General features: G+C 51.7%; 1 protein-coding gene across 1 annotated transcript in view; it reads right to left on the bottom strand.

Annotated features, from left to right (window-relative positions):
• Positions 1–25,569, bottom strand: part of GRID1 (glutamate ionotropic receptor delta type subunit 1) — a 536,266-nt gene that overhangs the window by 453,479 nt on the left and 57,218 nt on the right. The window contains exon 2 of the mRNA XM_042907973.1: positions 11,947–12,152. Within this exon, the coding sequence (XP_042763907.1) occupies positions 11,947–12,152 (206 nt within the window). The remainder of the gene's footprint in view (positions 1–11,946; positions 12,153–25,569) is intronic.

The raw sequence follows: 25,569 nt of genomic DNA on the forward strand, positions 1-25,569 counted from the left end.
CAGGTGCCTCCCCAGTCCTCAGAAATGGCTAGGCAGAGTAGATTCGCAGCGAATCCCCAAATGCATCAGCCAGGCCTTTAAAAAATTGCCCAGTTCCCTTTATCATACTCAGTAGCCCTCCCAGAGCCCTGGAAAGCTATGACAACGCCCATGAACAGAGCTACCTGCCAGGGTCAAGGAACTACCACCAGCACTGTCGAGCACTATTAGGGGCACAAACCAAAACCCAATGATAACCCTCTGTCTAAAGAGCTGACCTCCACATGCTTAAAGACCAAGACCTTCTTGCAAATACAAAGAAGGACCCTAAGGTAGTTTAGCAACACCCTGGCACCAGCCAGCAAGGATAAGAAGAGTATGGGATGCACAGAAAACAAGGGTGGTACCTAGAGGATCCAGGGGAGAAGCAGGAACTCTCAGGAACAGTGCACTAAGGATGACTGCCAGTGCTTAGTGAGAAAGGCCTGAGAAAGGAGAACGGGGCTTACTTCACGCCATTCCCGTATTTAATATGCTTACGTTGATGGCATATAAGCCATAAATCAGACGTTGCCACTCAGCGGTCTGCAAGCCTTATCAGCCCTGCCACAGGCAGAGCTGGCCAACAGAGAGCTTAAAAGTTTTGTAATTAGTTGCCAACATTTAAAAATTAAGAGATTTCACAGTAAAGTCCAGATTTCTGGCTCCTTTTGAGACACAGAAAGCACTGGCTATACCAGGCCTTCACGTGGGAATCTCAAGGGCAACCTGACTGTCCCCTTCAGGGAAGGCTGTGCCCTCCAGGCACCCACGGTTGGTACAATCTCGGCCCTTCTTACAGCCCACCTGCTCTACACTTCAGTATTCCTGTCTGGAGGTCACAGGCATTAGGATTTGTGACTTGGTTGTCCCTGGCTGGTGTTCCAAAGGGAGGCTGCAGCTATTCTTATCTAATCCTTTGTTTGTCTTCAAAAGCCCCAAGTTACAGAGCGCCCAAGAGTGGTTCATGTGGTTACCTGGGCTGGGTGGACCCACCTGACTGCCACCGAGCAGCAAGAGGACAGCAGACACACAGCTCCCTTGCCCGCTCTGCTGTGCTAGCCATGGGGCTGTCTCCAACTGGGTGCTCACGGTTTGGGCACCCACTTCTCTTGCTTGTGGTTCTTCCCAAGCAGTTAAGCTTGCTAGCTCTTCAGGGGCAGGGCCCGTGTCTTTCTCCACCAAAGAATCCAGTGCAAGGGGTCCAGGGAAAGGGGCCCGTTGTGTTGGTGGTGGTTGGCCACCCAACAGGCTGTTAAAGGAGGGCTTCTCATCCCCAGAGTAATTCTGCAGGCAGAAAGTACAGCAGCTCTTTCTCCTTCTATCAGCCCAGCAAGCAGCAGCTCTGAGAAGCTACTAGTAGCTGTGCCTGCTTGGCCTGGCAAGGGAGAGCCCAGACGGCGGGGGGGGGGGGGGGGGGGGGGGGGGGGGGGAGATTCCCTGAATGCTCCCACCTGCTCCTGGGCACCAACTGCAAGTGCCCAGCCAGCACAAGGGGCCTGAGGGGGCGCTGAGATGCCCTCTCCTCCCCCATCCCCCCATGGACTCTAACATCTCTCCAGGTGAGCACTGGGATGACAGGCCAGTCTGCAATCCCAGCTGCACTGGCCGAGGGCCGTGAACATTCTGTCACTTTTTGCTAGTCCCATCCCTTACCACCCGGTTTTCCTCACCTGGTTCCAGGAGCTGTGCTTTCTGACATAGAATGCGTGAGGAGCCATCCTGCCAGACTGGCCATAGCCCTGCTCCTCTGAGCCGCTAACACATGTGCCCTTGACCCCAGCAGCCCAATTGGTTCTACAATCCCAGCCAAACACTTTCTACAGACACAATAACAAAACTACCATTCACAGAGCACCAGCCCTGCACTGGGCCTTCTCATGGGCTTTATCTCATTTCAGATCCCACAGCAACCCTCAGGGAAAGTAATACTATTCCAGTTGACAGACCAGTAAATGGCCCCAAAAAGATGGCACTGAGAGTGAGCTGGGACCTGACTGTGCATCTATGTGTTCCAAAGGCAATGCCCCTTCCTCTCTGTGTTGCCAGCAGCCCTCACCCCTGGGGAAGCACCATTGTGCCCCCAGCTAAGCATCACAGATTCTCAGATTTCTTCTGCAAAGAAGGGAAAAGGTGGGGTGTGGGAAGGAGGAGGCAGAGAAAGGGGACACACTCAGGGGTCTGCCCTGTGCCTTGTTGCTGAAATTAAAGTCATTCCTGTCCTGCCTCTCCCATTCAGGAGGAGCTGAACCCCTCCCCTCCACACCTGCCAGCATACCAGGGCTTTCTATAAGGGGCTGGGGGATACATGCATGTTTCTCCCGGTGCACATTTTCCTCGACATCCTACTTCCAACTGGTTCTCTTCTCTCATACTGTCACACGGGTCTGTCCCAGCAACTCCTTTCTCCCCAATCTCCATGGCTCCAACCACGGACCACAGCCCCTGTCCCTGGCTTTCTCCCTGACATCACTCACCAACACAGACACCGAAGATTCCTAACACACTATGAGGAGGGAGATGCCACAGCAAACAGCCGAGAAATGAGCATTAGACATGCCTGTTAACAGGCCATCAACCATGCCCACTTCTCTCCTTTGGTCAATCGACCCAGCAGCAGGTCACCATGAGAACCCCTAACATCAACGATGAGTGCACTTCAAAATTCAGAATGTTGACCTTGCCTGGAGTCAAGCAGATTTTTCACTTTTCTCAATGCTCTGTGTGGCCCATATCCTTACATTGGCTAAGACTCATCCGTTTCCCTGTCTAAGCAGCAGTCACTGGGTACCTTCTGGTGCCCAGCTCTCTGCTAGACAGCCCCTCTGGGGCCCAGCCCTATGAGGGAGGAAAAGGAGAGAACTGCAACCCAGAATATTCCCCACGCTTAATTATTACAGTAACCTTGTAGGTCAAGTGTCATTTTAAAGCCACTGTACAGAGAGGGAAGCAAAGCTCAGAAAGCCTCATGGTGAGGACACAGGACCTGAACCAGGTCTGTCTGGAACTCTGCCCCATTGACCACACCACAGAAGGGTTAAGGGGACCTTGGGGTCCTATGGACGTTGCTCTTCCAGTTACCAAGCAGGGAGGCACAGGCAGCCTGCCCAGCCCCTCGTGCTCCCTGCAGGTGTGTTAGCAGAGACAGGACCATGGGATCCAGGGGGGTGTCCTGCATTCCCCAGATGATCTCTCAAAGGTGCCCAGTCCACATTCCCCCTTCCCACATGATCTTCAATGGCGATGTTCATCAAGTCCACCCTTTGTCATGTTCTTGGAGGAAAATGGGCTTCCCCTTGATCTGTCAAGAACAAGCTTCCTCCTCCTCCCAACAGCACATAGTAGAACAGAGCTGGGCTGTGAGTCAAGGAGTTCTGAGCTCACATCCCAGCTCTGTCACATAATCTGGGAGCATGAGCAGGTCCCACAACCACCAGTTTCCAATGCTCTGTGATAGCCCTTCCTTCCTAGCATTGCTGAGATTGGGTGAATCAGTGGGTCCTACATAAGCAAGCTTGATAAATAAAGGCCTGTTCCATCTCTCCCTCTGTTCCACATCCCCCTCCTCACCACTTTCACCCCAAAGTTGAGCCAGGTTGAAACAAAGTAGGAGAAAGGAGGTGCCTGGTCCTCATCATCCACACACCTGCAGGACACCTGCTTGCTCCTAGGAAGCTCGTCTGCACACTGGGACATGGAAGACAGATTACAAAATGCCCCCAAGTCACTACCCTTTAGTGTACTACCCTCTTTGCATTGTGACTTTGCACTTCCCCCAAGAGGAGTGTCCCAGGAGGCTCCCTCCTCTGCCCCTTAAATCTGGGCTGATCTCTTGGCTTGCTTTGGCCAAGAGATCGTACAAAAGCAATAAGGCACCAGGTCTGAGCCTGGGCCTCAAGTAGCCTGGAGCACTTGCATTTTCTCTCTTGGAACTCTGCTGCTGTCACATGAGTAAATGTGGATGAGCATGTACCATGAGAGACCCACGGCCTCGTCACCCCATCACCCTAAAACTGCCCTCCTAACTGGCCAGCCCAGCTGAATGGCCAGCTGACCACAGATGCATCAGCAAGCCCAGACAAGATCAGGCATGGCTACCCCAGGTCTGCTGACTGCCAGACTTAGGAATAACAACAAAGGCTTATTGTTTCATGACACTGAGTTTGGGGTGGTTTGATGGCGGGTGTCTGAGGCCAAGTTCTTGGTGGCACCAAGCAAAGGCACACTGGGAGCAATGCAGAAGATGGCAACAGAAAGCTTCTCTGTGGGTTTCTCTGTGGGCTGCACGGCACAGAGAGCTTTTCTGAGATGAATCCAGGCAATTGGAATAACCTGGCCTCACCTCTGCCTCTCTTAACACAGCTCAGCCTTCCTCTGGCTTCCTGCAACGCTGGGGAAATTCTGCTGCTTCCCTTCTGGGCTCCCCACCCCGCCCTTCAATCAACAAATGGGCTGACTCACCACCTCAGGGGAGGCCCCCCAGGCGGAACACCCTTGGGGATCCAGGAGCAGAAAGGGTAATTGAGTCATTCCACTGCTACAGGCTGTTTCCCTTTGTAAATACCTATTTCTCATGTTTGCTGCCTCCCCAGCCAGAAGGGGCTGAGAGACGCCCACAGGGAGGAAGTGACAGTTTGCTGGCTATTTAATGGCCCACAAAGGAAGAAGGAAAGAACACCAGGTGTCTCCAGACCTGCACTTCAGGTTCATGATCTCACTCTTTGACCCCAGGAAGAGACAGAAAGGCCTCCCAGACAGCCAAGTAAGACCTTCCTGAGCACCAGGAATGGGATGGCATGATTCAAGATGCAACTCAAAATAGAAACAGCACTCGAGCAGAAAACAAACACCAAAAGACCCAGAAACATTCAAGCATTGTCCCTTGATGAGAGCTTGGATGCCTGTTTAAAATATTAGAAACTCAAACATTAAATGCTTTCAAAACACTATCTTACTCAGGTGCCCCTGCTTAGCTACAGTATTAAGAATGTGTTTTGTCTGCCCACTAGGCAATCCAGCTTCTAGAGAATGTTTGCATGCAGCCGAGGTCAGAGCTCCTGGGATTGATTGCACCCTTCATCCACCCGTGTGCCAATCATCATCCATAGGCTCTGAAAAGGTGATTCACAAAGATGAACATGTCCCACCTCCTAACCTCACACGTTCCAAGGCCCCATGGGGAGGGGAGTACAAATGACAACTAGTCACAGCAAGAGTGGTGGGTACCGCGGATGCCCCCGGATGACAAAAGGCAATAGAGGTGTGCTAGGAATGTGGAAGGTCCCACAGGGAGGGAGCCCACAACGGCTTCCCCAGTACGCATGGGGGTCCACAAGGATCAAGGGCAGTGCGGACAGAGAAAGAAGGGGACAGCGGCCATGTGGAGTCTCTGTTCTCTTCCCCATCTCAGCCCCAGGCCACCAGTTCTGGCTGCCTTGAGCATCCCTGAGCTCCAAACCTACCAGAACAAACTCAACACAGTATCTTTTCCTCATAAGCTTATTTCTAAGAATTTCGGGGGGGGGGGGGGGGGGGGGGGGAGGAAGCATTTCTCAGACTCATAGCACTTTTGCTGAAGTACTAAGGCTTTAAAATCCGTAAACAGTAGGATATAATTAAATGCAAATGCAGGGCCACATTTAAAAATTAATCTTCTATAATTAATTAGTAATTTAAAATATTCTGGTAAATGATACTTAAATGGCACAGAATTATCCTAGCTCTGAGTGATAAAGTCGCCTGCTGAAGCTTTACCATGTTGGAGTAAGAAATATTTGCATATATCATGTGGGACAACAGAACACTGAGATTACTTAATTTTTCTTTGCTATAAATGTATTAAAAAAGCACAGTCTTTATATTCAAATTGTGGGAGCAAACTCACTTGCTGCAGCAAACTCTGAGAAGCAATTGATTCAAAGCCAGGAGTTAACCCAGCCTGTGCTTCTAGTAAGGATTAAATTGGCCTCCAGCCACACTCCTTGCCCGGGAAGCCACTCTGAGCAGAGTTGAGGAGAAATTTGGGGAGTGGCCTTTTCCACCTCCGTCCCTTATATTCACCGGTGCCTCACAATCTGGGTGAAAGGGGACCCCCAGTCCCAAGCAATGGGGAGCTGTCCTACCAATAGGCTGCTCCTCTCACTGTTTTTCTCTCCCATCCTTCTGGCTACAGAAAGAGATCACCGATATCTAACTGCAAAAGCTAACTGCCACCTGCTGTAACCATCACTTGCCATTTCTCTCCCAACATTGCAATGCCTTCCCCAGACTGCTCTGCCACCAGCAATGCCTTTACCCTGGTGTGTGTGTGTGTGTGTGTGTGTGTGTGTGTGTGTGTGTGTGTGCACATATTTATGTATAGATGTGGGGGCTGAGGGGCTGTCTGTTAGGCTGTGCTCGTCTGAGGGTCTGCTTGTATGAGCTATGAGGCTGGTTAGCCGTATCATTGCATCAGCCTGTGTCTGTGTGCGTGTGTGTGTGCGTATGCATGTGTGTGTTTGTGCCTGTGTCACAAATGTCTAGTCTCCCACACTGGCCTGCATGGCTGCTTATCGTCAGTCCTCTCCCAACACACTCACCTCTCTGCACACTGCTCCCCCTACCCCGTGCCAAAGCTGGGCCTGGGAATGTCCCACCCACAGGGGCAGCCACTGCCATTTGCCGACCCACCCAGGCCTAAGGCAGGGTTCTTAAGCAAACTTCACCCTTCCCAATAGCAGAAGTTTTAAGACCAAGGCCCTTGCTGACAGGCTGGCCGAGGACTTGAAGACAAGCTGAAAAGGCAACGAAGGTACACACAAGCTCTTTCTATTAGAGGTAAGAAATATAAAATATCCATGCATTTATTCCCTCAGCAGCCATTGTGGGCTAGCCTTGTGCTGCTCTTGAAAGACACAAAGGTGGACACCACCCAGCCCTGTCCATGAGGGGCTCACTTTCTTGTGGGAGGGACAGGGTGCCCAATATCTACAGGCCGCACCGAGCTGGATGGTGTGCGAGCTGCCGGGACCTGCTGGCTGCTGTCTGCCTCAGGAACTGGGCAACTCTTCTCCAAGAGTGCACAAATGTTTCAAATACTTTGTTTCTTACTCTTTCCAGAAAAATGAAAGAGACAGGGAGGGAAGGGAGAGGAGGAAACAAGGAGGATACAATAGGAAAGAGGGAGGCCTAAGTCCATCTAGAGGCAGGGGCACACAAATGACAAAAAAGAGCTGAAAGAACAAAGTCCTGGAGTACCCCACCCCCACCTCTGGAGGAATCCTCAGTGGATGAGAGCTCTGGGATGTGCCACCTAGGCCAGCCACTGCGAATGCCCAACACGACTATGGTCATGGTGGTGGTAGCCACAATATTTAACATCATGTGGGTCTCCAGGAGGAGACACCACCTCTGTGTCCCCAGCCAGTACTTGAAATGGCTCCTGGTCCATAGTAGGCACCCAATCTGTAGTAAATGGTTGGGTGTTTAGGTAGGAGGATGGATAGATGGATGGAAGGATGGATGGATGGATGGATGGATGGATGGATGGATGGATACACGCATGCATGCATGGACAGATGGACACATGGACAGATGATGGACAGATGGATGGAATCACCTCCAGGAAGACGAGATGAAGCCCAGGACCAAAACTGAGTGTGCACTGGAGGTCTCCCCATCAAACCTGGCCCAAGAAGAAGGGACAATAAGACATACATACCCTTCTCAGCACTGGGGCCGTGGTTATGGAATGCACTGTAAGCTGTTAGCCTCAAAGACTCTGAAAAGGACACCAAGAACAAACTGGTCCTGAAGTTTAGACTCCCCACCTTGGATCAGGGACCCCTTCCTGCTGATACCCCAGACTCAGCCTCAGCCACTCTCCACCCTGTACATCCATTGCTGAAACCACATGACGCACAAGTCCCTGAAAACACTGGGGCTCTCCAGACTTCTGTCCCCCAGCATCCCCTTTGGCCATGGAGTTAATGAAGGTTCATTCCTGTAGACCCAGCCCCAGTGTCACCTACTCCAGGAAGCATCCCTGAGCATCTGGCCACCCCCATCTCTCCCTGGCCAGAGGGCATTTCTTCATCCTTAGCACTCTCACAGAACCTGGTCCACACCTCTGCTCTGACAGGTGAAGGAGTCTGTTCACACCTCTCTCCTCCCCACCAAACTGGGAGCTCCATGTGAGCAGGGACAACAGCCTCAGTGCCCAGCACAAAACTTGACATGGCACTCAGGCTCATTAAATTCTAGAGAAATGAAAGATGGAACCCACAGACAGAAGGAAGAAGGTTCCAACAGCCACAGACAGGATTCCCAGGCAAAGCCTCTGCCCTCAGCCCCTCTCAGGACTCCCACGGCCCTGGAGTGAGGAGAGGACACTCACATCCCCAAACCCCTAGCGGGTGGTTCAGGCTGACAGGCTACATGGGGACAGCAGCATAGTGGGTATCACTGCATAATGAAGCCCCACTTAGCAGTCAGTGGTCTACAGACATATCAAGGCCCAGCTGAGGATAGAATGAGTCCAACTCACTTCCCAGTTAGGGTGATTAAAAAGTGCTGCTTACCCTTACTCAGAGATCCAATGGCAATCCCAGAGCAAAACAAGCCTTTCAGGAAGAAGGATTCTCTATGGCCTGTGCCCTCAGCAGTCCCCAAGGGCACTCCACAGTGGGCTCCAGGTCTGGGACCAAGGGACTAGAGTGCTGTCACCCCTGAGCCCAGTTTCCCCAAGGGAGGCCTTTTAAAAACAACGCACTAGTGTGGTGGTTGTGTAGACTGTGATAAAAAGATCCCAGAGGAGGGAATGTGGATTCAAGACTGAGTGATGGAAGGTGAGGGGATCTTGAGGTGGGGCCTGTTATATGAGCCCACGTGCCTCCCCCCATGGCCTCGGCCTGCTTGTTCTGCTGACACCCACCCACTACCAAGGCCAGACTCCCCCACGGCTCCCAGCCAGGATGGCTTCTCATAAAGTGGGATCACAGAGATGCCGGTGGTGCGTGGGCCCCCAGGCTGAGCCCCCCACAGGGAATGCACACATCCTGGACACTGGACAGAGACACAGCTCCCAACACAGCATGTGGACAGCCTGGCAAGTCCCAGGCGGCCAAGTCCGCATCATACAGAATTTGTCACTAGCGATAGTGAAAGTGCCAGCCTTCCCAACAGATTCACATGTAGCAAAATGTAGAAGATTCAGGCAGAACCATGTTTCTCCCTCCTCCCATCAGCCGGGCTTTTTGAGTGGGGAAGGGAGAAATTACAGTCGGGAGAGCTACATACCCCACCACTACTGTCCTGACTGGGTATAATATCCACGTGTCTTCAATAGCTGTGGGGCTCTCAGGCCATTTACTGCCCCATAACAGTGTTCTGAGTTTCTTAAAATTTAGGATCTGTCCCATCAGTGGATCAGCCTTGCTAACACCCTCTATCCTCATTATAACAAACAAGAGGTGGGCTCGGTCTGCTCAGAAAGCCCAAGCAAGGCCTCCAGGCAGTGAATGAAGGTTTTGTGCAGTGATGACCTCCCCAGGTCTCTCCCAGAGGATCTTCTGGACTAGCCAGCCATACATGTCACATTCACCTTCCTTCTCCTACTGTGTTTAGTAGATGCTAAAAGTAAAATTCTTTGAGCATAAGCACCCTAAAATCCTCTGCCAGACCTTGGACAGAGGCAGTTGAGCCATATCCCCCAGCATGAAGGGAGCATGGCCACACTGACCTACCACCGGCATTATAATATTCTCTCCTCCCAACAACATGGCAAATGGGGACCCTGGAGTGGGTCAAATCTGAATTTGACTCCTGCCCAATTACCCGGTGGCTACTTATGTGACCTAAAGCCTATCATTTAACTTCCTCAGCTTCACTTGCCCCATTTGCGGACCATGACAATTAGGGAAAGCACACAAAGGGCCAGGACCATGGTGGGTACCCAGGAAATGAAGCCTCCCCACCCCCACCCCAGGCATATGAGATCAAAAACCAAGACCCTGACCAGCTGGAGCTGAAGGCAACAAAGCCCAGGTGCCCTCCTTCCCCACGGTCTCCGGCCAGCACTCCCAGGGGCTTGTCACTCTTGCCCTGCATTCAGAGTAGCCCCTCCTGGGGCATCCCCAGCTCTGCAGCACCCAGCAAAGCAAAGACTTTGCAAACACAGTTGGGGGGGGGGGTGGTTAAGGGGGGGAGATCAAGAAGGCAACAGGCCAAAGCCAAGCCAAGTATTTCCAACACTGCAGAAGTTTGCATAATTATCCACTTGGAAATAATATCTTTAGGCCAGTCTTGTTGGCATCTTAAATCCTTGCAGGGCCTAGAAACAGAGCAAGGGCTGAATTCATCTGGAAGGGAAACAGTGAATATGATGTTTCCTAAAAAGCTATGTACCAAATGCTTTACCATCGCTCTAGTCTCCTTCATCCCTACTTTACAGATGAAGAAACTGAGGTCTCACCAGTGAGGCAAATCACCCAAGGTCACAACGATACTAAGTGGAGGAGTTGGGACTTGACCCCAAATCTGCTGAACTCCGAAGCCAATACTCTTCCCACTCCCAAGCTTAACAGCAGAGCAGTGACAAGGCAGAAAGGAAGCAAGCAGAGGAGGCAAGATGTGGGCAAGAAGAGAGAGGAAGAAGCCCAGCAACAGAATTAATGGACACCATCACCAGAGCAGACTCCGGCCGGGGGAATTTAGCAAGGACAAAAGCTTTCCTGTGAGCAGACACCGACACATGCGCCGCTGGGAACATTCTGAGAAAGCCTGGATGCATTAGAGCCGATCCCGGGCTGCCCATTACTGGCCTGAATCACTTCCTACAGGGAAACGTGTTCCCGAGAAAATGCCGGGCGCCGACAGGACATCATAGCCTGGCTGACCACCAGCGTGATCTGGGCACTGATTAGGCCAAGAGCGGCAGGGCTGGCAGCCAACTGCACCAAATTAAGCGTTCCGAATTTTAAGTTCTCCGGCGGTAGGCTCCGTGCCGGTTCCTGATGCGTAAGGTAGCATTCTGAGTAATAATTAATTAGAGGGGAAAGCGGAATAAGCAACCAAAGTACATCAACTGGAATTAGTATAATTCTTTCCCTTCATTTTCCTTTCAATCAGAGAGAGCCAAACAGGTGACTGGGGTTGGAAAGGAAATCGCAGGGAGCATTTGGGCACCGGGCGACCCCTCTGGTCCACCCCTCCTCCCAGGCACACCACACCCCCAGCACAGCCCCCGCCCCCAGAAACCAACCCAGGCCAGAGAGGCACCTGCCGCTTCCAGCTCGTCACCTTTCTGCCATCAGGCCGCCAGGGCTGGCACCATGAGCCAACTCAGAGAGTATTTCTCGTTGCCTATTCTCAAGACACCAAATTCTTTGTTAAGCTGCTGGGCCCTGTCTTCATTAGAAGGCCCTAACCCCTGATAGAGGTGTTTAAAAAAAATGCACTGATTAGCCCAGGCACCAAAAATACAAGCACGCACACCAACTATCATTTGAGATTATGCAACCAACACCTCCTCCAGGTGTTGCTAACAAATACCAAGGCAGAGCTGCCCACCTCTGCAGAGAGCTGGAAATTTATTTTATCCCTAGAGGCTTACACCTGTCAGCAAAGAGAGGAAAATTAAAACACCACCACCACAAACAAACCACAGCCTGGGTTTGGCCTCAGGTATCCCTGGCAGAGACTTGTAAACGGGCTTCCCGCCAGCTGCCCCCAGCCTCTCAGGGTCCATGAAGGCCTTGGGTCACCTGCTGGGGATCAGTCGGGAGCCAGGTTGTGCTCGGGGTCTCTTTCTGGAACATGCTGTGGGCCCAGCACCCAGGAGTCCCCACGTCCAGTTTGCTCCTGCACGAGTGGGCTGTGCCTGGCGGCCACCTGGGCCACCCCACAGCACCCCGGGGAGAGGCTCCTGCGGCCCCAGGCCCCACCACCTACCTCATTGATGAAGGAGTGGGCCCCCTGCGGGCTGAGCAGAAGGATGGCTCGGCGTAGTGTGTCCCGGTAGCGGTTCAGCTCCTCCGTCTTCATCGTGGTGAAGAGACTGGTGAACACGTGGCTAATGTTCTTGTCCACCTTTTGCAAAGAGACGTCAAGGCCCAGCCGCGAGGCCTGATCCAGAAAGCTTTGGAGCCCACGGATATCTAAGCAGTGGAGAAGGGGGAGGAAAGAGTGAGCTTTAAGCAGGAAGGGTCTAACTCCAATGCTCCGCGCCAGGTACAGGCCACTGCCACAAGCCACGGCTCACGTCTGCCACAGTGACCACTGAACAGAGATGGAAAACACCCACACATCTGTTTGGCCCCAGGGTGAGTGTCTCCCACCATGAGGAGCATGGCCCACCATCCAAAAGGTCCTGTGGCCGGAAAACCCTTTGTGATGACCTCCCTTTCTCTCCCTATTGCTTCCACCCAACAGGAGCGAAAGTTCTAGCAGTTCTGTCCTCCACACCTGAGCTGCCCCCTCTACAGGATGCTCTGGGCCTGCCCATGTCACACAAGGTGCTCTCTCCCGGAGCCTGGGATGCCCATGGGCCACCATGGGCACACCCTGCCCCATCCACTCCCCAGAATCAAATTCACAGTAAACAGTATTAATTCAACCAGAGCGCCTTTCCCAACCCATTGCTCTCCCAGACTTTCCCTTCATGCCCATTCCACAAACTTCTTGAGCTTGCCAGGCACCATGCAAGCTGCTATAGTGAACCCTCAGATGCCCACCTTTCCAGGATGACAGATTCACCAGTAAGTCTAGTCCCAGCGAGACGTAACAAGAGTGGTTATGGAAAACCAGACACAGTGCCAGGGAGGAGACCAGGGCACCATGGAAGTCATGACTGGGGTGCTGGGGGGAAATGTGCAGGGGGTCCCAATTTCCCACCACGGGGGAAGCCCTGGAATAGGCTCTAGGAACTTGCCATGGACTCTGACACTTAGAATTTTAGATAGTTCCTTAAACACATGGGCAAATCTTCCATCCACTTTGTGCCTCAATTTGCTCATCTATAAACTGGGGATGTAAATTTCTGACTTCCATTTTCACAGGACTATGAGGAACCACAATTCTTCAGGGTCCCAGTTGTTTGTGTCCCAGGGGCCAGCACCTAGGAGGCACAGAGAACCAACCTCCTAATGGTTTGCGGGGAGGGCACAGTAGTGCCCCAATAAGAGCCCTGAGAGCCTTTCTAGGGATGGCAAATGCAGGACTAATATTCAATCCTGTGGCACCTGTATTCAAGTCCAGCCATGACCTCAGCCAGCTTTGCCCATCGGCAACCAGGCCCCTGAAGCACAGACACTTACCCAGAGCTGCTTGCCTGCAATGCACAGGGGTCCCAGTGCTGCTCTGCCCACTGAGTCACACAGGAAAATGGCACCAGGCAGCAGGTCAGGCTCTCTTCATCAAGCCCTTGCCCCCTCCCCCAAAGCTATGAAGTATGAAAAGGTAACAGAGATCCTGCCACAGCGCCAGAGGCTCCCGACACACAGGCCCCTGGCTATCGACACCCCTCAGATTCCCAGGGAGGCCACGCAGTCCTCACAGCCTGCTTGGGTCCTTAGAGACCTGGAGTCCCAAAGCCTCTTGAAAGAGAAGCTAAAAGAGGTTTTTAAGAAGTCCTCTTAACCGAACAGAGGGAATGACAGGGCAGAGGTGCAGAGATGGCTCAGGGTGTGGAGGTGCAACAGGTGGAGGGGACCCCCAGCTAAAAAACTCAGTCAACCCCAGCCACCCCCTCTCCTGAGCACAGCACAACTCACACCCGCCAATAATAAGCTTGAACACCTCGGCCCAAGCAGACACCCAGGTCCAGCAGCCGCTCCCATGCTAGGCAGGCAACGGCCTTCTATCTGTGCCCAGGATGGTCCCCCCCTGGATCTGGGCTGTTCAACAGAGCAACCACTAGCTACATGGGGCTGTTTAAATTTAAACTTAGATTCATTAAAATTAAATAACATTATACCTCAGTTCCTCAGTCACACTAGCCACATTTTAGGTACTTACCCGCCACATCTGGCTGGTGGCTACCATAGCGGGCACCACAGATAGCCATCATCTATGATGGATCACTGCAGAAGTTCTGTTGCATGGTACTGCCTGAAAAACTATCTCGTAAACAGCATGGTGTAAATGATGTTCCCAAATATGGGAGATCAGCTGTATTTAGGCCCCTGGTAATGGCCTCCCTCTTCCTGTGCCTCGTGCCCTGTCACTCTGAAGACCCTTCGAGCCTCTACTCTGGGACACACGACCTGCTCTGACCTATAAGACAGCTGTGACTTGGTGCAAGCAGAGGTCTGAATAAGCATTTGTGCATTCTGCTTCCGCTCTTGGAGCCTGCCACCACCATGAGAACACCCGGGGCTGGCCTGCTGAAGGGATGCGGACACACGTGGAGACTCAGGTGGGCCCCCAGGCAGCCACCCTCAGTCACAAGTCAACCGCATCCAGCTACTCGAGCGAGCCTAGAGCAGAACTGTCCAGTTGATCTACAGACGCACAACAAATAATAAATGACTTGTTCTAAGCCACTAAATCTTGGGATAGTGTGTTTCTCAGCAATGCATACTGACAGAGCGAGTTGATCAGACAACTTTATCTCGTATAGCGTATGAGAACTTCAATGAAAGAACAGGGCTTATGTCTTAAAAGTAACTCCACACACAGCTTTCCCATGGCACTGCCCACGTGGAGCTGAGCGTGAGCCAGATCAGGCAAGGTCACAGCCTCTGTGGCCCTATCCCTTCACCTGGACACCAACAGCCTCACTGCCCCCATGGCTTAATCTGACCCAGATGTGAGCACAGCTGACAAGACACTGAGGGCTGACTGGGACAGGCATGAAGGTGGCACCCTCAGACCCACATCTACCAGTTCCCACTCCTCTTCTGCACCTTGCAAGGCCATCACAAGTCTTTAAAGTGGCAGAGGGGCACCTGGGTGGCTCAGTCAGTTGGGCATCCAACTTTGGCTCAGGACATGATCTCACAGTTCATGGGTTCAAGCCTGGCATAGGGCTGTGTGCTGACAGCTCAGAGCCTGGAGCCTGCTTCAGATTCTGTGTCCCCCTCTCTCGCTCTGCCCCTTCCCTATTCTCTCTCTCTCTCTCTCTCTCTCTCCCTCTCTCAAAAACTGAATAAACATTTAAAAAAAAAATTTTAAGTGGCAGAGACTAACCATGTCTGCAGAGGCATGCTTTCTGCACCTACACATGAGCACATGCACAATGAGGGCTCCAGCATGGCTCTGTGTCCATGCCCTTGTGTCCATGAGTCCAATAGGGCTCTAGGGACCTCATACGTCATGCCAGCATGGCTAGTCCTCCCAAACAGGGCGAGAAGTCCCCTGAGGTCCCTTCCCTGAGGTCCCCCTGCCTAAAACCATCTCACCTATAGGACTGTTCCACTTTCTTAGGGAACAGGAGGTGCCACTGTGTGCAGGCAACTGTCTTGGGACCCCCAAGTAGACACAAGGACATGCACACATGGAAAATACAAGTCGTCAGAGCTCCTGCACACCTTCACCTGCTCTGCTTCTGCCTACTGTTCCAGGCAGCCCCGGCTGGGACTGAGCCATCACAGAGAATTTAAGTTCCCTGTCAGCAGCTGGCTCCTCACCCCTGGAACAAGCGATGAGGGCTGAAGGCACACTCCCCAGGGACCACAGCCCCTGGCTATAACCACCTGCTCCCACTTGGCTGAAAAGGTCAGCTCTCAGCCTCTGAAGCTCTTATTCAACTCCACATGGTGAGGGCTGGAAGCACAGAAACATGTGAGAGCTTATGCTAACTTTGCAGCCCTCCTGACATTCCCCAGGAACAGGGCCAAGGAAGCCCACTTCTCCAACACAAGTCCTTTTCTCCCTACAACAGACTGGGTTTGCAATGCCCCCTACCCCCATCCCCTCAAGAAATCCATCTCTCCACTGCTGCTCCCCAGGAAGGGAAATTCTCCAAGAAGGTAGACTAGGGAACAGAGCTGGGGCTACTCCCATGAGCAGCAGAGTGTGCACCCAGGAGCCCCTTGGCCCCCCTGGAGTTCTGGACCTTGGCCCAGTTCCTCCCCTGCAAGGTCCCTGTGCATAATGCCAGCCCAGGCACCACTCCTAGTGCACCTCCTCCAACCAGACCCACCCCCACTGGGCAGGGAGCCGATGGGATATCCCCAGCCCCAGCCCCAGCCCAGAAAGGGCAGGAAGAGGTAAATGGCCCACAGTTGTCCAAGGCCACAAGGAGAGGCATAAACCACGAAAGAGGGCATCGGTCACCCATGGGGATGGGGAGAGGGTCCCAGGAGAGGCATCCAGCTCCCCAGAGAAAAAAAACCGTATAGGGAGCATAGGCAAGTGCACTCCTGTGAGGAATGTGATACGACGGTGCCCCACCACAGGCCTCAGCTTCCTTGGCCCGCCCTACGGGCTCTCAAGTCTTTCTAATATCTGAAACTGAACAAGCCATCCAGTGGAAATTTATTCATCCCTTATTTTCTCCTATATTAACTAAGAGCTTTCTCCATGTTGGTCCCTCTCCTAGGTGCTGAGAAACAAGAATGAATGAGCCCACGGTGTTCCTGCTGTCAAAGAACTTACATTTCAGGGGCTGGAGAACAGACCGGAACAAATAAACACCATGCTAAATAGATAATTTCCAACAGTGGTAAGAGCTCTGAAGAAAATAGATGTTGGGCTGGAGGAAACTGCAGGAGGTGGGGGTGGGAAAAGCCTCTGCAAGGAGCATCAGTGAAAGAAGACAGCTCTGGAAATCTCTCAGAGAAGAACGCTGCAGACAGAAGAAACAGCATGTGGAAAGTTCCAGAATGAGGCATCTGCGACACTACAGGAAGAGGGCCTTGCTCACTTCACGATGGGGGCCAGGAATAGGGAGGACCAAGAAGCCCGAATGGTGGAGCTGCAAGGGAAGGAAGCTGGGTTCCATGGGCACCGGGGAGCACCTCCCACAAGTGGAGGAGGGAGAGACACAGGTCCCAAGCGCCCGAGTCCCGGACCTCCTCCCTCAACACACCAGCTTCCTAACTGAAGGCCCATGTGCCCTCTGGCACTTCCCCACCACTCACCTCTCTGTCCAGTGCCACCCACACCATGCTGCTCTAAAGTTCATGCCCATGTCATCAGCAAACAGGGATCCTCCTCTTCATATTCCACAGTGCCCAGCCTGGAGCACCGGTCTGTGAAGCCCTCTCCTCCCTGGGCTTCCCGACACCGTGTGCTCCTTCTGCTCCCACTGTTCCCCAGTCCCATCCCCCAACACACACTCCTGTCCCCATTCCCAGATACTCCTCGGCTTCCCTCTGGCATCACCCACTGGCCAGTCCAGGTGGGAGAACATCAACACCAGACACACAATCCATCCCCACAACCCCTTTCCAGTTTCGGGTACCATCAATACCTCCCCTGGGACTTCTGCCACAGCCTCCTAAGAGGTTCCCCCAACCCTGGGGTCTTCCCCTCCAATACCTTATGCCAGGATGGCTTCTAAGTTCACATCTGCTCACAAAAGAGCCCTCCTCTAAAACTTTCCATGAATAACACAAGTTTATTTTAAAGTTGCCAGGAAATTAACATCCTCAAAAGCATCAATCAATTACAAACAAACAAAAAGCCTTCTAGAGACTCTATTATTGTACATAAAGAAACCCCATACACCTTAGCCTGTGCATAAAAGACTCTGTGGCCCTAACAGCTTTGTCTGTGTTGCTTTTGTATCACCAACACCTACTTCCAACACCACCACCAGAAACCATGCACCTAAACTCCAGGAGAAGAAGCTCTTTGCCCTTCCCTGGACATTCCCCATAAACACACACACACACACACACACACACACACACACACACACATTCATACCCCCACTCATGAGTGCATACTCTCTGCTCCCAATTGGGGTGCTCCCAATTGCAAATTGACGCAGCCCCACCCCTCCGTCAAAACCTAGTGAAAGTCATGCTCCCCTCAGAGTTTCAAAACTCACGGACATGGGAAGCAGAAACTAGGGCTTTCCCATTTCTCTCTCCCATCCCCGGGCTCAGTGCCTAGCACAGGCTCAGGGACAGTGTAAGTTTGTGGAATCAAACTGACCCAGAGCAAGAACCAGCCTGAAGCCCCGCATATCTTCCGCAACCACGCAATGTCATGTACTTGGTAGAAGCCCAGCCATTGGCAAGGAATTGAAATTGGGCAAAAGTTTTTTTTTCAAAATCTAAGGTTGTAGCTGTGATTATCCCACCACTCCTTCTGGAAAAAAAAAAAATCAGATAATCACGGGTACTTTAAATACTTTCATTCTGGAAAGTAATTGAAACAAAAGAACACATTTCAAATTGCTTCTCCTACTATTTTCAACTTCGAGAAAGGTCCAAGCATTGAGAGTACTTATGAAGAATATTTTACCATCTGTGATATACAGATAAATGTATAAAGGCCACCACCTCACACCCTGGAGAAGTTCAGTTACAACTGCTTAGGGATTATTGGCAAATCTTCCAGAAGCTGAGACACAACTTTGATTGTATGGACATTTTTTTTTTAACTTTTTTCTTGGGACGTCTGTGTGGCTCAGTCAGTTAAGCATCAGACTTCAGCTCAGGTCATGATTCCACAGTTCATGTGTTCAAGCCCCTCATCGGGCTCTGTGCTGGCAGCTCAGAGCCTGGAGCCTGCTTCAGATTCTGTGTCTCCGTCTCTCTCTTCCCCTGCCTGCTTATGCTCTGTCTCTCTCTCTCAAAAATAAATAAACATTAAAAGAAAAAAAAAACTTCTTTCTTATCTGGCCCCCAAATATAGGTTTCACAATTTTTCCCAGATGTAGTTTATCTTAATCCAAGCTCACTCCAAAGACCCCTGCCCAGGCTCCTCTCCTCCTTCATTGCCCTCCCCTCTCCCCACCACCAACCCAAAATGCCAGCATCTTTGTCACAGGCACAGAAGGGCTAGAGAAATGGGTGTGGATGGAAACTGGGTCTGAAAGTGAGGAAGCATCCACCATTTCCAAAAGAAAGGATCACAAAGGCCTACCTGCTGTGGCTCCAATCAAAGTAATAACCTTCCCTTTGTTCAGAATCCATTGTGTGCCTCACCTCAGTTTCCCACCTATGCGTTTCCTGCTTTACTTCTTCCTTCCTTCTTTCCTTCCTCCCTCCCCCTTCCCACCCAACCACCCTCTCTGCATCCTTCCTTCCATCCCGTCTTTCTTCCTTCCTCAAATACTTCCTGAGCACTGTCCTGGGCCAGACAGGCTGGGCACCAGAGCAGCAGCATTTTAAGACTTTGCAGCCCCATCCTCAAGGAGCACTCAGTCCTGCAGGTAAGACTGAGCCTGAAGCAGAGTGGCTCCCCTCCCCCATGTACTGAGCATCTCCTATGCACCAGAATGTGTTCCGTTTGCAGCCTGCATTTCATGGATGAATTAATTCATTGCAGTCAATCTATGTAGGTGTGATTTTAAAAAAAAATCTCTATGGGAGTCAGGCGGGCACAAAGCAGGCTCTCAAGAGTTCAGCAAAGGGAGGAAGAGATGTGGCACATCCAGCCAGTTTCGGTAAAACAGGAAGACTGTCAGGTGGTGTCCCACAGTCCTCACGGCACAGTGCCACTGCTCCGTCTTCTTGCCGAGGGTCTCGTCTGGGAGGGAGAACCATCTGTCCTGGTCACAGTCTCAGCTGCCCAGACAACAGCCACAGCCGACCTGGCACTGGGAGTCCTCCAGGGTGACATCTCATCCCCAACCCCCCAAAACGCATTAACCATGACTTTATTTTCTATATTCTGATGCTGTGACATCCGGGGTCTTGCTGACCCAAGAGGGACCACCCCTCACAGGATTAGCCAATCTCTAGAAGTAGGAAACTGCCTACTCCAGAGCACCCCTTTCATGTGCAAACCAGCCCCTCCACAGCCCACACACAACCACCTTGGGGTGCTCTCACACTTGGAGTGCTCTAATCACCCCAGAACCAGGTGACCGGGGACACCCTTGTGCTCCCGGGCCTCCTGAAATTATTCAAACTAGGTCATCTTAAACCCACTTACTCTACCTCACCCTTCCTTTCCCACAGAGGTCACATTAAGGGCTCTTGCCCACAGTTCCCCTTCTCCCTCTGCCTCCTGACCAGCCCATGTGCTTCCCCTGGTGGCCCCCCCATGGCGTGGCATGCCCCCTCCTCCTGGGAACCATAACAAACTATTTGCAATGGCTGTCATGCTATGTGTTGGTCTCACCATACCTGAATGATAACAAAATACCCTCCCCCCTGGAGACCTGGGATAGAGCTTGGGGAGAGGCGCATAGAAGCAGCCCATTGGCCCCCCAGTGGGGGACACAGAATAAGCACAGGTGTGGGTTCAAATCCCACCACGCACTAGCCAGATGAGCTTGGGCAACCACCCGTCTGAGCCCATCTCTTCATCTGTAAAACAGAGCAAAGCCCACCCTCCTCACAGAAGCACTACGGTCCTTCCGAGAGGGGCAGACATTACTGCTGGCACAGTGCAAAATAGATGTTCAGTGGCTGTCAGCTGCCTTCCAATCTCCTCATCAGCACCAGGAACGCTCCAAAAAGGGTTCCCAAAGGAACAAATCATCTCTCTTGTTCTAGAGGCTCATCAAGAAGGGAGGTGCCATCCTGACAATCGGATGGCACAATGGAAGACAGAAAGTGTCACTTCTCCATTCTGCGATAATGGAAATTCCAAAGCTGTAAAGTGGCTGAAGGAAACGGTCTGTCATTGGAAACTCTCTGAGAAAGAGATCGAATATCTGCCTATAATAGGGGCCCATAATATCCACAAGACTTCCACTCAAACAGGTTTCAGAGCCAGCCAGGAGGCCATATGAGAGGAGATTCCACAAAGGGGAAGAAGTGTTCTGGATAAATCCTCATGAGGGCATTCACAGGGCGTGTGCACACACATGGTATTTCAGACACAGGGATCCATGAGTGAGCCCTACCCACCGCCCCTGCCTGGGCCCTGGGAATGGAAGGCATCACCTGATGAGAATATGCTCATTTCTCGCCATTTCTCTGTTCCTTTCCATTTGAAAAACAAATATAAGGGAAAAACATTTTAAATAATCAGGCTGGAAGATCGAGATTAAAAACAATTTAAAATAAACATCTACTCTGGCACTTTGGAAAAAACATACCACGCTGCATTAAGTGCTTTGAATTAAGTAAATTACACCAAGTAACTAATTTGCATAATGATCAAAATTTGCATTTTACACATGTTATGATGAAAATGGGTTTATAAAATAATTCTTCACCAACTTCTGCTCCAAGTTGGGTTCCAGTATTTGGATAAAACTCCGTGGTGCTGATCTGCTACTGTCTTTCATGTTTCAACTCTCGGGCTACTTCAATATTTTTTTTTTCAATCTGGCAGGTCCCTTATCCCCACTGTAATAAATAGTGCCTTTGATTTGCAATTCTCTTCCATCAACGTAGTGAGATCATATTCGTAAAGAATCTGTAATATGCTAATCATTCTTAGAATTTTCACAAATAAAGTTTGATGTTCCTGACACCTTTTACTTACAAGGTATTTGGTATTGATTTTAGCACTTCTACTCCAAGATTTTTAGAACTGGTTTGCAAACCCCTGCAGCTTTTCAGGGGTTTTCAAACTCAAACCTTTTCTTCCACCCCATCGTGTGTTCCCACTACCCTTTGTGGCTTCTTTCCAGGGCCAACAGGCACGTTGGGAAGTGAACAAAACCCCACTGGACATGTCCACAGGGGACTGAGCACAAGGTCCTCAGGAGACTGGCTGCCAGCCCCATCAGGCCACTGCACACCTTCAGGTCCTTAGGACCTACGAGACTGGCCCAGAGCTAGACTCCCTCTCCCAGAGCTATTGGACGCTTAGATGCTTCACATCGTTTCTCCTCCATACCCTGTGCAGCAGGCATAACCATCCCATTTCATAGATGAGAAAACAGAAGCCAGGGAAGTTGGGACCCTCCAGCAACACCACATGTCCAGCAAGAGGAACAACCCATGTTCATGCTTTGAGAAAGTTCTAGGTATTTTCCTGGACTTTTCTCTAAGTTAAGTAGGATCCCAAAGCAAATCCAGAAAAGTAGCTTCCAAGTATTTACCCAGAAGAGCCCCATTTGAATTTCTAAGGGGCCCCAAATCCAAGGACGTTTCTTTTTGTTAATGCCACAGACAGACGGCCTCCCCCCATGGCATGGCAGAATGGACGCCACACACAATAAGGATGATGAAATACATAATGGCACTTGCTGATTACGGTCTGACTTTGTGCAGGGCACGACGCTAAGCATTTTGCATATATTGTCTCTTTTGATCCCCACGACCCCCTGATGTCTGGTCAAAGTCATCCAGCCAGTTAGGGTTCAAATCCAGACCTCTTCCCCCACATTCACCAAGCAGTCAAAGACACCTGGAAAGGGATGAGAAGGAGGCAGGTCAGTGCCCCAACCTCATGCAGATGCTGAGCTAGGTGCCTGACACACAGTTCGTCTGAGCCTGGAGCACCCCAGGGAATTACCAGATTATGCCCATTTCACAGATAAATCCCAGGCTCAGAACATAGCTGAGATTCAACTCCAGACTCACCCACCGCCAGAGGCTCTGCTCTCTGTGCCTCATCAAGGCATGGGACTAAACTGGTAGAGGCCAGAGCCTCCCCCTGACCCCGGCCCAGGCTTACAGAATAGCTCCACATGAAGCTCCAGGGAGACCACACAGCATGTGGTCAAGTGCCAGAGTCTAGCTTTTATGAAGGGCAAGAAATGAAAATGTGATGGCATGCCGTACCAGCTGTTAATCTGCAATCAGTATTAATAACTGACATTACACAGTGAACTGCAGCATCTTCATTAATTCTGTAAATTATCACTCTGAGGAAAAGCCCACACTCCTGGAAACAGCAGCCTCAACCGGTCTGACTTGGGAGCAACCCTGGGCTGGGTTCCACATCTGCAGACCCGCTCAGAGGATGCCCAGGGACGCCGCCTGCTGACCCTACTCCTGGCCCGTCCCAGGACCAGCAGCAGCCTCCCACCTCCCAGCGAAAGGGCTGTAGGGCTGGCCCCACAAACACCTCACTCACTCAGGCTTTCTCCAAGCTCAAATCTAGTGCCCACACCTTGCCATGCCAATTGTGGGGACTAGAGAAATGGAACAGAGAAGCAACCCAATGGAAATAGAGGAGCGATGCTCAAAGACATGCTAGGACCCATGGGAGGTAACCAGGAAGGAGCCTCTTTGCCCAGACAGCGCCTGTGGGAGCTAAGGCCTCCAGAAAACCTTCAGAGAGCTCGGCACAGAGGCTGGGGGTTGTAGGGTGGGGCAGTCTTTTCTGTGTCAACAAGAGAGGGAAGATTACTCCAGGCCAAGAGGACAACAGAGGCAAAGACCTCACAGAACTCAACGGCCCACCTAGGGGACCTGCTGATGACTCTGTTTGGCCCTGACAGTCATGTGGCCTGCTGTACCCCCAAGGAGGATGGCCAGGGTGGCACTCTTGGGACTGGCCAGAAAGCAGCAGGACAGTAGGAGGAGCAGGGTGGCCTATAAGTTAGCTGAGGCCAAGGCCCGTGGCCCCAGCTATGCCAATTCCACCCCTCCTGTCCACTCCACACCAAGTCTCTGAGGCACAAAAAGGACCAAGGGAGAGCAAAGTCCATGCTCTGGATTCAGTCTAGAGCCCCAGTGTGTACCTGAGTGCCCTTCATGGCCAAAGCCACACGGCCTGAGCAGCTGCTGGCCCCCTCACGTGGGGGCCTTTTCAAAACAGGGCTGTGGCTCCCACACGGGAGAAGGATTTGGGCTTTGGGGTCTGACACCAAGAGATGGACTCAGCCATGTTGCCATCTCTTGCCTTGACTGGTCTCCTCTGCTCTCTGAGCCTCAGTTGCCAGCTCCATAAAATGGGCAGAGTGATGCCTCTGATGCAGTACTATTGTAAGGAGCAAAGCAGATGACACACACAAAGCACCTGAGACAAAGTCCAAGTGTGGGAAGGGCTGCACACGATGAGCTCACCTTCCCAGGGACACTGCCACCTACACTGCCACCCCACCCTTCCTGCTCCCCACCAGTCCTGGCATAGGAAGCCTCTGTCTTCACGGCTCTCTGTTGACCTCATGACAAATGTTCTTTTACTTATGTATTTAATTTACATAATGACTCTCTGATATTTACTCAGATTTCATTTGTTTCGTTTGGAACTTGCCTTTGAAGAAGCAGTGCCAACCAGAGCCAGGAGTGAATTGCAGCAAGGGGCCCGGAGATGCCATCATCCCTCCCCAGGAGCCTCCAAATGCCACCTCTGCAGAAGCACCCAGCTCTGCCCAAGCATGGGCACCATGCAGAGCCTCACACTCCCTATGCCAGAAGGATGCCAGGTTGGGGTGGATCGCTGCCCCCAAAGCAAGCGGGAGAGACACATAAACACCTGTCCCAGAAACAAGTCTATGCCAGCCCCAGAGGGAAGTGTGGACAGTGCCAGGCAGAAGGAGGGCAGGAGTCCTTTGCTCAGGGAGCTCCGGGGAAGGGGCCGAGCTGGGCATCAGGCTGTGCTGGAGTCAGGGGGCAGCAGGTATACAGATGGCACTGCCAGGGCCCTCTTTGGTGCAGAGAGAGTGGGGTCCTGGGGTGTCATGCAGATGAGGCCAGACTCCAGGACAGGGTAGGCCACAAAGGGTAGTGGGAACACACGATGGGGTGGAAGAAAAGGTTTGAGTTTGAAAACTTCATTTGGCAGTTCTGTAAGAGGGGGTATGACCTAGAGGGCAAAGGCCCAAAGGTTACAGAAAGCCAAGGCCACAGTGCAGGCAGGACCCAGTGGAGCCCAAACCTGGATGGGAGCACTAGAATGGAGAACAGGGCCTTTGGCTGCAGAGAAGGAAGGCAAGAAGGAATAAGGGATGACAGATGCGGGTTATGCCTACAGGGCCGATGGATGGGGAACAAAGGACAGAAAGGAGGGAGGCGGGAGGAGGGGGCAGGAGGCTCAGCCCTGGAAAAATAGCCACACACAGCCCAGGCCCCTGCTGGGCCTCCCCTCCTTCACCCTGCACCACACACACACACACACACACACACACACACACACACACACACATATGTGCACACTCACAAGCAGAGACACTCATGTTCGCACTCACACCTTCACATATACCCTTGCTCACAACACGTAGGCTCACTTGCACACTCATGCACTCACACACACATTCACTCACACAGTGGTGTGCTGGAACCAGCTCGTGCCACCTCATGAGAGCCTGTTGTTAAATTCTCAATTTTGTGAGCCAGGTATTAAACACTGCCCCTGTCGATTAAATTATACAAATTTATAACTGAACAAATGATATTACGAAACAAACTGATAAATACGCCAAGCTCACCACTTCCTAATTCTCTGCTGCATTTTACTCTTATCTATGTTATCAATGTCCATTGTGCCTGAAATACCACGTAATGGCACGTCACGTCTTCCCAACTCAACACCCGGTGACATCATGGCGCTCCAACTCAGCCACTGTGGGAGTATTTACACCCCAGGAACCAGCAAAAACTG

Source organism: Panthera leo, chromosome D2 (assembly GCF_018350215.1).
Source record: "Panthera leo isolate Ple1 chromosome D2, P.leo_Ple1_pat1.1, whole genome shotgun sequence".
Taxonomy (NCBI): Eukaryota; Metazoa; Chordata; class Mammalia; order Carnivora; family Felidae; genus Panthera; species Panthera leo.